The sequence below is a fragment of the Pelobates fuscus genome, chromosome 11, assembly GCF_036172605.1.
Source record: "Pelobates fuscus isolate aPelFus1 chromosome 11, aPelFus1.pri, whole genome shotgun sequence".
In the NCBI taxonomy this organism is placed as follows: domain Eukaryota; kingdom Metazoa; phylum Chordata; class Amphibia; order Anura; family Pelobatidae; genus Pelobates; species Pelobates fuscus.
Window position 1 is genome coordinate 55,346,215 of NC_086327.1, and position 14,988 is coordinate 55,361,202.

General features: G+C 42.0%; 1 protein-coding gene across 1 annotated transcript in view; it reads right to left on the bottom strand.

The window, feature by feature from the left end:
• The window catches only part of LOC134576878 (carbonic anhydrase-related protein 10-like), a 422,882-nt gene that overhangs the window by 166,515 nt on the left and 241,379 nt on the right, over positions 1 to 14,988 (bottom strand). The window contains exon 2 of the mRNA XM_063435561.1: positions 9,369 to 9,511. Within this exon, the coding sequence (XP_063291631.1) occupies positions 9,369 to 9,511 (143 nt within the window). The remainder of the gene's footprint in view (positions 1 to 9,368; positions 9,512 to 14,988) is intronic.

The following is a 14,988-nucleotide window of genomic DNA, read 5'->3' on the forward strand; positions in this document are numbered from 1 at the left end:
AGGAAGTCATCTCCAGCAGACTGGTCCAGATACAGAATCTCTTGCATGCCGGAAAAACAGGAACAAAAGCAGAACAAGATGAAACCTGCAGATACAGGTACCCTTGAATGCTGCATAATCCAGACTGAACAGGATACAGTCAGGCCAGGCCAGGAAAGCAGGGCAAGACAACCACTGCGGATACAGGTACTCTTGATGCTGCGAAATCCAGGCAAGACATGACACAGATAGAACAGATCAGGAAAGCTGCAGGGTCCACTCCACGAACTCCATCATACTTACGGCCATATGTCAGGGTGGTAGTCCGGAGCCCGGAACCCAGACACAGTGTCCAGGTGGCGGGGCATGGACCGGGACCCATAATGCCTGATGAAGTGGGAGTCTTCAGCGTGGAGGTGGATTAGCAGGGTCTGGTGCAGGGTAACCGCACGCCCCCTGGTGTTGAGCACCAGCGTTTGTGCAGCCACAACCAGAACCCTGATTCAGCTTTTGCGGATCCAAGGAACTAGGAGCTAGGAAATAAGCAGACCTCCCAGGAGCTGTATAGGGAGGCTCTGCAGCAAGGGTGTATCCAGTACTAGAAACAAGACAAAGCTAGAACAGGCACCAAACATGAAAACAAGACATAACTAGTAGAACCCAGAACCAGAGAAGGATAGGAAGCTAAACCCAGAACATGACACAATACATAAGGGAACATTAACTAAACATGGGCATGACGGGACAGGGCTGAACATGGACAGGTATATACAAACTAAGACACGACAAGATAACATAGGCAAAACAAGAGGAGAAATAACTAAGTACTACATATGGAAATCATGGGGGTTTAGTCACACTATATGATCATACATTGCATAAGCCTGCCAACAACGCCAATGTACCCCATATCTGGCAGGTCCTACACTGCCTAATGTATGCTAAAACAACCACAGATTAAAAACACATATATAGCACTTACCTGCAAGAAAGGACAGAAGCTTTGAGCCGCTGCCTGCAGGAACTCCAACACATAATGAAAGCTGGAAACATAAGGGTGTGGCACATAAAACAAACATTTAAAGGAAACCTGGAGACTGGGAAATCCAGGGACGAACTATAGGAATGAACCCAGAAATCCCAGCATAAAGAAAACCAGACACAGAATAGAAAACCAAAAACCAAGAAATATTAAACAAGAATAGCAAAAGGAGTACTGGATACCAGAAGCCATTACCAGAATGATCCGCAACCAGGAACAGAACGTGACAATTATATCCATGAATATTATATATTTTTAACAGTACTAATTAAATTTGCTTAATATAATATAGTAAGTTATAAGTGGATAGTGTGTATATGTATACATATATATAATTACATATACATTTGTCTCTGGATTGTTTGTAGCATTCCATTCCACCTTTTGCTGTTAGACATCAGGCCTTATCTCAGGTTTTATCTCTAATGTTTACATTAGTCGCATTCCTTAGCTCAGACTTGAATGAATAGAGTGATAGAGAGAAATCTTGTGTCTGTCTAAGCCTTGTCATACAAAATTGAGTCACCTCTATTCTGAGGGTGACTGGCAGTATACACTTTTAATTTCTGTCTTAACACAAAATGTCTGTCGATATAAATATACTGACAAACCAAATACTTGTACACAAAGGTTTCATAGGGAAAAAGTTAAGAGAAGGAACCAAGGAATATGGATTTTTTAAGCACATGCATCACTCATGATAAAATATCTTGAACATTGCATTACACCAAATTACTAACCATCAATCCTGTTATATATTGGACAAAAGTGTCTTTTTGGCCGATAAGTTATCAATATGAACTAAATAAAAATTAAATGAAATTAATGAATTTACTCTTTTCTAAGTTAACTTGTTTGTGTTTCTATTCCTTATAATATAATTTTTTTCAAGTTTTGGATAGGCGTCAATACTACAAACTACATGTCTGATCAATAGAATTGATTGTAATACTCCCACTCATTATAATTGAATCAATAATCAATACAATGATTATATCATATTAGCACTTGAAAAGTCAGATGACATTTTCTAGTAACACTGCAAACCTCTTTTCTTACACTGACGAGATAAAATAATAAAAAATGAATACACAATTTTCTATTAAATACATACATTTGTGCTGAAAACTTTGCATACCCTGGCAGAAATTATTAAATTTTGGCATTGATTTTGAAAATATGACTGATAACGCAAAAATATATAATTTTATTAAAGGATAGTGATCATATGAAGATATTTATTACATAGTGGTTTGACTCATTTTAAATCAGATTCTAGACAACAAAAAGTAAAGAGAAAAGAAAAAAAAAAAAAAAACAAGCAAAAAAAAAAAAAACGATACAGGGTCACTTGGCTAATTGTGGCTCGGTGCAAATTAGTCTCGCTGTGCTGTCTAGCCTTAAGAGCGTACTGCTGCGTGGTATCTAACTAGGTAGTAGGGTAGGGACCACTGGGGGTTAATTTAAGCAAAAGTAGCATTCAAATGTTGACGATAGTAGGGGGGCTTGGTCTGCATGGTGTAAACCTGTGTGGGCTGCTATAAGGTATCCCATATCAAGTTAAAGTTGTGGAAAGAAAAATAGTTGTGAATGCCAGCGGTTAGCTTGATAAATAATACGTCAGCTTATGAGAGACCTAAGGAAGGGGGGAACTTAGGCAGCAACATTGGGACATGTAATAAGTAGTCGTAGCTATAACAGTCTCTGCGTGTAAGGGGTAACTAGGCAGAATCAAAGTTCAAGTTCACCAGATTGCCTGCGCCTCGGCTCCTGTCCTGAGCGGTCGTCTCCCAGGCTTGTGATCTGCCGGTTAGCCGGGGGCTGCGGTGGGCTGTGCCCCGATCCCAGTCAGCCGATTCCCATGTCCGGAAAACGGAATCCCCGGTAGTGGGGGTACATGCAGGTTTGCCAGGTGCAACAATGGTGAGGGGAGGGCCGGTGCCCCTTCAAAGCTCTGTCTCCGGTGATCCTTGTCGGGGTTCTCTGCGTGTCACGTTTGCTGGTGGCCCGCTTTGCGGCATCCCGGTCATTCGTGCGGTAGACACCCGGGTTTCTCCCGTGATGGGTTGCGCACTGTTGGTCCGAGGTCGTCGAGGCAGGCTGTGCAAGTTGGCTAGTCTCGTTCTTGTGTGTGTGAGCGCGGGTGCTGGCGCCCAAGGTTTCCCGCCCTTGTGGTTGCCGTTGTGTGTTTGGTCGGTTGGCCTCTCTGAATATTTGTTGTGGGAGTCCGTAATGGCGGCGACGGGTCTCTGGACGGATCCATGACGACACCATTCGAGCCGCCTGAAGGTAGGACACTCCCCTGGCACATAAGATTTTGTGGAAGCTCAGGCAGAGTAGGTCCAGAGCTTCCAGTTGGTGAGCATGTAGGCAGTCGCTAGTGTTCCCTCTCTTAGGCCCTTGCTGGTCAGCCATCTTGGGTGTGCCCCGGCAGGCTGGTGCCTCTGCTGGCTGTGTGGCTGTGGTCCTTCGCTTTCTGCTTCGGTCCGCTTTGTTAGTGGGTACCGGGATAACCCCCACCGGTCCAGAGGGGGGGGGGGTGGGAGATCAGGAGCGCTTCTAGGGGGATCTGGATTCGAGGAGAGCGGCCGCCTCTCCTCGGCACCAACTCCTGTAGTTTTTCGGGTTCTGGGCTCCGACAGGCTCCTGAAGGGTATCTGTCGATTCTGCGGTGCACCCCCAATGTGGGTAACGCACCCCAGTGTGTCTTTGGGCTGAGTAGCCTTCGGTATTGCCGCTTATTCTATCCGCCTGACAGGAGCTCAGTCCCCGCACGTCTGTTCAGCTTGGCGGTCAGACTCCACCCCCCTATTTTTATCATTCTATGGGTGATCTACACCTTTTTAGTTTGTACTAAAGCTGCTACTCTTTTGTCAAATCCTGATCTGGAGTCCTAATTTCAAGTGGGTGACATAGACCGTGGAGTGGGATTTCCAGCCCCCCAGCACCACCGTGGGTGGCACTCTTGAGCGCAACCAATACTTCCATCCTGTGAGTGCATTCAATGATAGCACACATTCATATTATCTAACTGTATTACACTATATATATTTTGTTCTATGTTCTTTTTTAGATTTAACAGGTCATTCTCATTGTTTTTGTTGTCTAAGCTGGTTGAGATCACTATCTGTGAAGTGATCACAGGGAGGCTCTCCAATTTCATTATTATATAAGTATATTTTATACTTGTTGCACACTATTCACATGCTATTCTTTGGTGATTGTATTGTTCTGAATATATTCCTTTTTAAATCATACTCAAAACAGAAATCACTCAAATGGCACTGATTAAATGTTTTCATACAAGTTAAATCCAACTTCATTGTAACTGTAAAACAAATCCAATTCAATACAAGATTTTACCTATGAATAAATGTGCATTTGCACATGAAACATGTGTCCATTACCTTTGTATGGGGTTGCATTTGTTTTACAAAATACAATGAAGCTGGAGCTGTATTCCAGAGGAATGCTGCATTTGAGTATAGCGGAATCAGCTGCAACATTTTTTTTTTTTAATTTTTAATTTTTTTATTGTAAACATTTAAATACAACATTAAATTAAACAAGCAAACAAAAGAAGAAAATAGTAGGCTATAAGAGGGATATAAACACAAAAACCAAGAAAAACAACTTAAAGCATGAAGTATTTCAATTTGAGGAATACAGTTCTGTACAAATTAAACATGAAACCTGAAGCTCATAAGAGAGAAAATAGGTATTGAGAGTCAGAAAAAGGTAAGGTAGAAAGTAACAGGATGGAAAGAAATGCCATGTGTGTCAGCAGGAGGTCCTCCCTAAGTTACAGAGATCCTCTCGTCCATTCAGAGGAGATAATCTATGTTTGATAATAACAGGAGAATGTTCAAATTCAGACATTGAAGGCAGACCACGCTGCCTCTGGATTGCTATTTTAAACTATTTTGTCTGTTTGTTTGCCAGTTCCCGGTTGTGAACAGACTTTCAGCTCCATGGCGATATGACTGTATGTATGGGATCTGAGCGCTGTTCGGTTATATTGAGCACTCAGATCCAAGCTATCTGGGGATATGTTGAACGTGGGGATTCCGTTTGGTAAAATATGACATGTATTTTTATGCGTTTTTACTGTTATTATAAAATGTGGATATTCTCTATCCCTGGAGGTAATTGAGTTACTTCAAGGCTCTTAACCCAATTATCTCCAGGATAGAGAGGAGGAGTTGTACTGTTTGTGTGGGAGTGCTTGCATTCTGTAAATGCATGTGATTGGTTACTGTAAAAATGTCTCAGTCTTCCACAAGGTCCCTATGGGTATGTCCCTTGCTGGAAGACCTGCATAAAAGGCTGACATGTAGCCACCATTAAACAGATCCTGCTTGACTCTCAACACAGAGCCTCATCTCGTGCTTGGGGGGATAATTCGTATGATTCCTGTTCGGCGCTTAGGAGTGTTCGGTAGCTGACTTGGCAAAAGAACAGCTTTGGCGGCATTAACCCCTTCACCTACTCCGGGTGCCGGTACAGAAGGGAAGGGCAAATGTCTCCATCCAATTCCTGGCAAACCAGATTTTCATGAATTGATCGGTTGTTTCATTAATAGTGGCTGTTACCTACTCCATCCTAATTAAGTACAATATTTTGGTGTCGATCTAAGCCCTGGCAGGCAGTTTTGACTTCCAGCTTTGGGTTAGGCACAAAGTCAAGGCCTCACACACTCTTAAGAGTAGATCTTGCCTTGCTTTTAACCTAAAACAAATATAAATCTAGCATCATGCAAATAAGCTTGATTTGTATTCCTCCTCTCACCTCTCTCCCCCACATTCTGCTGGGTTGAAAGTGAGCAGGAATAATAACGAGGACAAAAGAGAATTCTGGTTGGGTACCACTCCCTGTGCTTATTATAGTTTCTGGGTTCTCATATAGGGCTTTTATTCCCAAGAATAATTTTTCCCCAACGGCATATGCCTCAAGGGCAGTCAATAAGTAAGCCCGATCCATTTGGTCAAAGGCCTTCTCAGTATACTGTAAAAGGAGCATAGCAGACAGAGGCCCCAACTGAGTGGATCAGTTCAAGAGTTGGAAATCATATCACATAATATTCAAATTGGAAAAACTGTTAAGTGAATACAAATATGGATTAGATAACAGGTTTTCATATGGCACTAAAAACTTAAGTTAGAGTGAACACTTCCCCACAACAGACTATGTACTTGTTATTTTTTCAAATGCATCAGCTGTTTCAAAATATATTTTGCTACAACATATGTGCTTTTTGCTTAGAACATAATGCTTACAACGAATGGATCTAACTTTATCTTGACTTGCTGCTTAATGTGTGTGTTTTAAAATCACTCTTGCTTGTTTTTTCAGCTTGTGCAGAAAGCAGAAAAGAGTAGGAGGCTTAAGTGTGTGTTTGCAAACCTTGCTGTATAATAAGATTTAAAGCAATTTTAATACGGTAATACCATATACATTGTTTTATTGATTAATTGTGTGTGTCTGGAGCTGACTATAGCTAGAGAAAATTAATATTAAAAGTGTTATTCACTAAAATGAGACTGGGACAAAAATTTAGCTTGGCAAAGCATCCCACTAGGAAGGGTGGGGCCAGAAAGGGTGTGTGTTATGTCATCACTATTGACAAGCACATCCCCCCCAAATGAGTGTGTCATGTGGGACGCCCCTCTAGAGAATCCAGTGCTCTTGGATCAAGTAAATGTCCTGTTTTTTGGGACAGGATGGGAAAGGGGGGGGTGGATTGTGCAATGTGAGCATGCACTGCAAGTGCTGGTTACTTGTCCCCGGTTGTCCTCAATAGTGAGACACCAGAGAACAAAAGTGGGACAGGGCTGTTAAAGTGTGTTTTGCATATGTGGAGATTCTCCATGTAGTGTTGTATGTGTTTGGAGGTTGCATGTGTGTAGAGCAGACTATTTGTGTTGTATTTTGAATATAAAGGTGTCTGTTTGTGGTGTACTATGTGTGGCTAGGGGCTGTAGTGTGTGTCTGTTTCTGAGCTCTAAAGTATGTGTGTGGGCCTCGGTGGTGTTATATGTGCATATAATGGCTGTACTGTGTGAGTGTATCTAGGGCTTTAGTGTGTGTATGCATATAGGGTGTATAAGTGCGGAAATGTGTGCCTAGGGAATTTAGGGTGCATGTGTGTATAAGGGTATATAGGGGGTGCATAGGGGGTGAAGTGCATGTGTGTGTAGGGGGTGTAGAATGTGTATTTATAGGAGATATAGAGTAGTGTGTGTGTGAATGAATATGGGGTATAGAGTGTGTAGTGTGTGAGTGCAGGTGGTGCAATATGTGTATTAATAGAGGTATTAAATGTGTGAGTGCAGGGGATATAGTGTATATTTAGGGTGTATAGAGTGGGTGTGTGTGTGTGTTCGAGTGCAGATGGTATAGGGTACTTATAGTTACATAGAGTGCGTGTAGTGTGTTGTGTGTAAGTGCAGGAGGTGTGGCATGCATATAGGGGTATAGTGGGTGTGTAGTGTGTTTGTATGTGTAAGTGCTGGGTATGTAGTGTATATAGAGGTATATAATGTGTGTAGTGTATGTGTGTGTTAATGCAGGGAGTGTAGTGTGTATATATAGAGGTATAACGTGTGTGTAGTGTGTTTTTAGCAGGGCCTGTAATGTGTATATAATGATATAAACTGTATGAAGTGTCTGTGTGTTAGTGCAGGAGCTGTAGTATGTATATAGGGGGTAAATAGTGTGTGTTGTGTGTTTTGTGTTTGTGTGTTAGTGCAGGGTCAGTAGTGTGTATATAGGGGTATAGTTAGCAAAGGCGTGAGTGCGGGGTGTCCCGGGTGTGCCGGGTGTGCCTGGGCACACCCTAAATCCCCGCGGCCCGCACAATGTCCCACCGGCCCACAGGCAGGGAGGGAGGCAGGAGAGAACCCGGAGAGCTCTTGCGAGGTTGGAGCGTTGCTGCGGCAATGCTCAAATCTTGCGAGAGTGAACTCTAGACCCGCAGGCTAGAGTTCACTCACCACTGAACCACCAGGGATGGCAGCAGCACGGTCCCCCCTCCCTACAAAGGTAATAAGGGAGGGGGGATATTAACTAAATGCCCCCCCCCACCCCCACACAATACACACAAACAGCACACACACAGCACCCACACACATACATCACCCTTACACACCACACACACACTAACATCACACACACACATACAGCACCCAAACACACACATACAGCACCCAAACACACAATAGGCTGCGCACGCCTATGATTGTTTGTGTGTAGTGTGTTAATGCATAGCCTGTATTGTGTAAATAGAGGTATAGCGTGTGTGTATTGTGTTTGTGTGTTAGTTCAGGGGCTGTAGTGTGTATGTGTTTTAGTGCAGGGCTGTAGTGTGTATACAATTACAAGGACACATGCTAGAAAAAAAAAATAATAACTGAATTATGTAGAATAGTGAATAAAATTGATATGTCTGTGCTGCTTTGTACAATCATAAGATTTAGAAATTTACCAAAACACCGACATGATTAGCATTACAGGCAGGGACGTATTAGCCGCGAGGCAAAAAAAGCCGCTCCCAAATGCCCAGGGCAAATGTCTTGTTAGCCTTCGCGGCTAACTAAAAATCTGGTCAGGTGGGTGGCGCTGGCGAGGGAGCACTGATTAGTGAGCTCTCTGCTCAGCTCCGCGCCGCAGAGTGATGCTGGGAGCCGGAATATGGCGTCATATGGCTCATTAAACAGTGCTCCCTCGCCAGCGCCGCCCACCCGCCCACCAGCCCACTGGACTCCAGGGAAAGGGATAACGCCCCCAGCATTCCCAAAAGTAAGGAGGCTGGGGGAGGGGGTTGAATAAAAAAAAATGAGTGTGTTAATGTGTGAGTGTGTGGCAGTCAGTGAGTGTGTGTCTGTTAGTGAGTGAGTGTGTGTGTGTCTGTTAGTGACTGTGTGTGTGTCTGTTAGTGAGTGAGTGTGTGTCTGTTAGTGAGTGTGTGTATGTCAGGGAGTGTGTCTGTTAGGGAGTGTGTTACTATGTGTGTGTCTGTTAGTGAGAGTGTATGCATGTCTGTTAGTGAATGTGTGTGTCTGCTAGTGACTGTATGTGTCTGTTAGTGAGTGTGTATGTCTGTTAGCTAGGGTTTGCGTGTCTGTCAGTGAATGTTTGTGTGTATTTAGAAGGCGGGGAAGGAAAGGGGTGCCTGAGTTTTGCCATGCCTAGGGCAGCACAAAACCAGGATACACCACTGATTACAGGATATCAGATAAACTATACATTTGTTTCTTAATGTTCATCACCTGAGAAAAAAATGCTTGGGTTGTAGTTATGCTCAACATAAACATCATGTTAATTGAATCTAAATTTCAAAGTACAGTACCTGTTTTCCATTCATGCTTAGTCTGAGTGGTGGTAGAAAGGGATCAAAGATTATTTGACTGGTATTAATGTTAATCGGTGATTGTCGTTTGCCAATTGTACACAAATTCCAAGCAGAGTTCACCAGACCCCAAAATGCAGGACCTAAATAACAAGAAAACTATTACAACAAATATAATTTAAACAATTAAGTGACCTGTTAAAGTTTCGTATATATTAAATAACACATTTCTGAAGTCTCAAACATCTTTGCATAGGACAAGTACAAACCAAATATTAAAGGAACACTCAAAGCACTATTCCCATTAAACTCACTTGATTGGCTGTGGTGTCAGGAGTGCCCTACAGTACTAATGCAGAAGAGATGCAAATTCCTAAGCAAGTAGTTTCAGATGTTCTTAAATCAGCTGACTGGATTAGCTCAGAACCGCTAATGGCAGTTTCTGCTTAGGAACATTTAGATTACTAGTAGACCAGAGATAAGAACTGAAGTTGTTCAAAAACTGTTTGACTACATGCAATGCGAGGGATGCCAGGTTTATCATCATTCTCTGTTCCACTTTTATTTTGTAATGCAGGTCCTTTTGGGTTTCTAGTTTATTTGCACCTTGAATACCAAAGCATTAAAGCATTTAAATAGCCTTTTGTTTTTGATTAAGCAGGTAACTCCTGTAATCTCCGCTCGTTAAATGAATATTGAAGTGGTAGGTGCTATCCTCAAGCTATTAAATCTCAATGTTTTGGTTTAATGTATTTCGATATTTGGATTCAAGTCCAAATCTTCTTTAAAATGCATCATGTTGTCAACATACATCTGAATGTTCTGTTTTTAAGCATCTCTAACTGTAATATTGGTGGCTTTTCAATTTCTTAGGTTCATGTTGCAAACTGTAAGAAAACATGATCAAAATCTTTTTTCTCAGAAAGTATTCATAATCCACATTAAGCAATGAACACAGCAAAAAAACACTTAATGCATTTTGTAACTCAACAGTAAAATGCAAATTATGTTTTTTTGCTTTGCTGCATGTTGTTCACTCTTGATTTCAGATACATTTTCGCAAGAAATGTTAAACGTTCTTTTCTTTGGCTTTTAAGTACGCTTGACAGTTTTCTTTTGTGTGAGCTAACATACAGGATTAAGCAGATATTAAAGTTGGTAAGTAGTTTTTATTTTCCTAAGACCCATCCTTGGTGTGAGGTATTAAGGCAAGTTGTATATGCCCCATTTGTTTTTCTGGAGCCCATTATTTTGTAAAAAGTATTGTTTAGCTTTTTCAATATCTTTCCAAAAGGGTGCTGTTAGTTGACATAATTGTCATACTTGTGGTTCTTTATTAGTTTCTGCTGTTCCTTAGTATTATCCTCCTAAGACCCAGCCCATTGTGTCCTCTCCTTTTATTCTTTTGAGCTACTCTATCAATCCCTGCTGTAAAGAGGACATCCTGGGCTTTCCAGTGATTTGTCAGTGATTTGTCATGTGATAGGCTTGGATGCTGGGAACTTTCTCTTTCTTTTCATAAAAAATAGATGGCATATTGGATAACAATTTTTTTCCTCGGTTCCCAGGAGGATATATTTGTGACGAGAGCAATCTCGCCACATTGCATTGGAGAAGCCTGGTTGCCCGCCTGCTGCCTTTGGACTATGGCCCTGGGAGATTGGGCCCTTTAAAAACAGTATTCGGCCCTAACAGAGTGCATGTCACTCATTCTGGCCCTTTAAATACAGTGGGGTCATTCGGTACTTGCCCTGTGTGAGCAGTGATACCCCAGATAGCTATGCCATGGAGCCCATTCATATAATGAAAGACTATGGGAAAGACTTTAGCTCCATGGCAATTGAACTGTATGTGTGTGGTCTGAGCACCATTCAATAATGTGCACTCAGACCTAAGCTATCTGGGGATATGTTGCATGTATATGTTTTATGTAGTAATTGTAACATTGTGTAATTTTATGTATTTTTGCAACCATGTGCTCAATGGAGTCTGCCTCTATCCCTGGATATAATTGGATTATTTTCCCCATTGTCTCCAGGATAGAGTGCTGTGTAAAACCGGTCTGGGCCAGATAGCCATGTGCCAGCCAGGCCCCAAAAGATACTTTTACTAACTTTTGAACCCCTGGTCTGATTCATGCCATTTTTTAATATGTTGTTCCCCTGAATGGATTGATTGTGAATGTGTATGTGAATGTGATGTATGGTTTTAGAGTTATGAAAGTTGGGTAAAAAGTATGTTTTAACTGTATGTATAATTGAGTTTCCTCTCAGGATAAGGGGAGGGAATATGTGGGATGTAACTGTGATGTGATTGGTTGTTTAATACCTCCCTGTGGGCGGTCCTGTATTTGCAAAAACTGTAATAAAAAACAGGCTGGGTGTGCCAGCACCTGAGACCACTGCTTGACCCTCAACACGGAGCCTTGTCTCGTTCTTGGGGGGATTCACTGTATGCCAGGAGTGTAAGCTGATTGTATGCTTTTCCTGTTTGTCTGCTGGCAGCTATTCGTGAGGTTCCGGTTCGGGAGTTGGAGTGCTATTTTGTATCCAGTTCGGGAGTTTGGTGTTCTGCAGTAGCTGTGCCGGTGTCTCAGAAAGGGGATTATCGCCTAAACAGATTTTTAACCCCTTGTCTGCTGAAACGGTCCATTACAATATTTATTTGATTATCTTGCAATTTCTATCAAGCTTTATTTTTCTACTACAGATAATCAGCTAGCTTTTCTTCTGCTATATAAGGAATGGCTTTCACTATTCTGTTTTGCAGTTGCTCTACTGCCACTTGTGGATTTTTATTCTGGGCAGTGAACCAACAGATCTGGTTTTTACTATTGAATATATCTGTTTTGCAATAAGTTATAGCTTAAAATTATAAAACCTCATATATCTGAAAATCCTGTTATAAATTAAAGGAATCTATAAATAGAAAATAAACTGTACATAGTATAAAATGATTGTCAGGCATATCTCCCCACCTTGGGGTATAGCTGGTAAAGCCAAATCTTCCTCTTTAATATATCCTTAATATTGGAATAAGAGAAACACAATAATGCAATATGTATATAAAACACAAATTTAATGATAGCATACACTTACAGACTTAAAACTGAGATGAGTATATCTCCACTAATAGTGGTATATATGAAAGAGCAGCAATGTCGTGTCTGAGGAAGTTGCATTGTTCCCATTTGTTTACGTGACTGATGAAATTTGTCCTGCTTTGGGATATGTCACAAGCGGGCAAATTAAAGAAGAACGTAGGTGGAGAGGAGAATATTACATGAAGAGTAACGCCCACAAACCATGAATATGGCGGCACTGGTACGGAGGAAAAACTAGTAAATCATTATATTAAGGTAAGTTAATTTTTTCACAAAAGGTTCACTTTAAAAAGGCACTATAATAACCCAGGCCACTTCTTCTCAAATAAGTGGTCTGGTGCACTGGATCTGTCCTTTTAAATCTTCCTCTAGTGGATCTCATACTGACAGCCACTAGAGGAGCCGCCGCTGCACTAAGTAAAAAATGGAAGCATATAGAAAAGTATTGAATAGAAAGCTCTCCTCTGGGGATGGGGAAGCCTAAATATGCTTACAGTACCTGCCACACACACATATCAGGTTCCCAATACTTATGTTTGAGGAACATTGGATTGGAGCATTATGTTGGAGGCATGCCTCCTCCATGACATCGGGGGAGGCAGAGACATTATGTGAGGAGAAAGGGTAAGTAAAAATCTTTATTTTATTTATTTTTAATGCAAATGGGAGGAGGGGGGAAATCGGACTACATAGAGGATGTGTTTAGGCTTTGGGAGGGTTTAAATTTAGGCTCGGGGAAAAGAGGTGTTTAGGGCATGTGGAGTTATTTGCAAAATACTCATCCTCCCATATCTTCTGCAAGAGCTGTTATACTGTGTGCATCAATTAATTCTCTCCTATTATATACACTGTACATCAGTGCTTACCCTGCACTTCTTGATTGAGAGGCTGTCAATAGGCAGATGGGTAGTGATATATTTTATTTTATGTCCTGCCTCACACACATACAATGAAGGAGCTGGGAGAACACGGAGTATACATCTGCTGTAGCTATTCCTGCAGCACTGCTCTTCAGCATAGTACTGGATTTACCACTGTGATATCTACATTACAGAAACAGTGTGTCACGATTCCGGGAACCAAACACGCTAACACACACACAGAACAGGTGCAGTACCGGACCTTAGAGTGGCCGGGCTAAGCACACAAAAAATAGTCAGGAGACAAGAATAACGAGAGTTAACGAGGTCAAAGGGTAGGAGAAAGTCACAAAGTCAGATAAGCAAGCCAGAGAGTACGTAACCAGAAACACAAGTTCAATAGCAATACTAGCAAGCAAAGACCACAACAGGGCACTGAGAGACAGGAAAGGTAAGTATTTAAATCCTGAGCTTAATTCTTATTGGATAACTTCCAATCAGAATTAACAATCACACGTGGGGGGTATCTATACCCCCCACTGTGATTATTGTGCTGTAGCTTTAACTCCGGGTCACGTGAGTGACCCCGGTGTTCAGATATAAGTGCCGGCTCCCAGCGTGTAGCGTTATACATGCTGCCGCTGGGAGGAGGAAAGGAGGACGCGAGCGGCGTGTCAAGAGGAGAGGACGCCGCTCGCGGAGCCCTGACACACTGGGTATTTCTTATGAGCATGTGGATTTTTTCTACACTTACGTTGGTATCCAGTTACAAATTCTGCAGTTGAGTAAGGATGCCACCCATTACTGGTAAATCATCAAATGTATCCAGACATCCCAAGTCTCCCAGTAGGTCCAGGAGACTCCCGTATTTGTAGAGTGGCTCCCTCACAACCTCAAGTCTCAAACAATATCCCAGAAATCACACATTCAATCTGACATACAATATATATCAGATTGTGTGTGTGTGATGTTCAAGCTATTATTTATACTAAATGCCCTCAATAAATTAAGTGCATTTAGCATTTATTTAGATTCATTATAATGAACAGGGGCCCAGCCCTTTAAGAGCCTGACGGGGCCACTGCAGTATCTGCAGTTGGGAGGAAGTGATAGACAGTCTGTCACTCCCTCCAAGCTAAAAAGACAGCCGCACGGGAGGGAGGAGGAGGAGGAGGCTGGAGCACACAGGGAGCATGGAGTTAAGGAGAGGCTGGAGTGAGCAGCAACATGCTCACTCCCATCAGCCTCAGCCAGGACACAACGTCAGCCAAGGGTGACTGCAGATCAAATTGTTATGCCTTGTGTGTGTGTTAATGTGCTAGTGTATATCAGTGTATATCTGAGTGTGCACAAAAACTGTTTACAGCCTTAGATGGTACACTAAACAGAGGGGGCAACCCTTAGTAGAAGAGAAGAAAAAAATGTCTTGCCTTGTTCCTGACTCCACAAGTGGAGCTCTCAGTTCTCCTGATTCCAGCTCGTCTGACTACCCGCTTTGGTGCCTGATCCCTGCTTATCTCCTTGACTTTGATTTTGGTTTATTTAATTTTTGCTATTTTTTTTATGAAGGTGTTTTGCCTCTATGTTCTGTCTTTGTCTGGTTTCTGGTCCCTAACAGTATTTGAGTGTGTGTGTGTGTGTGTGTGTATCTGTGTGT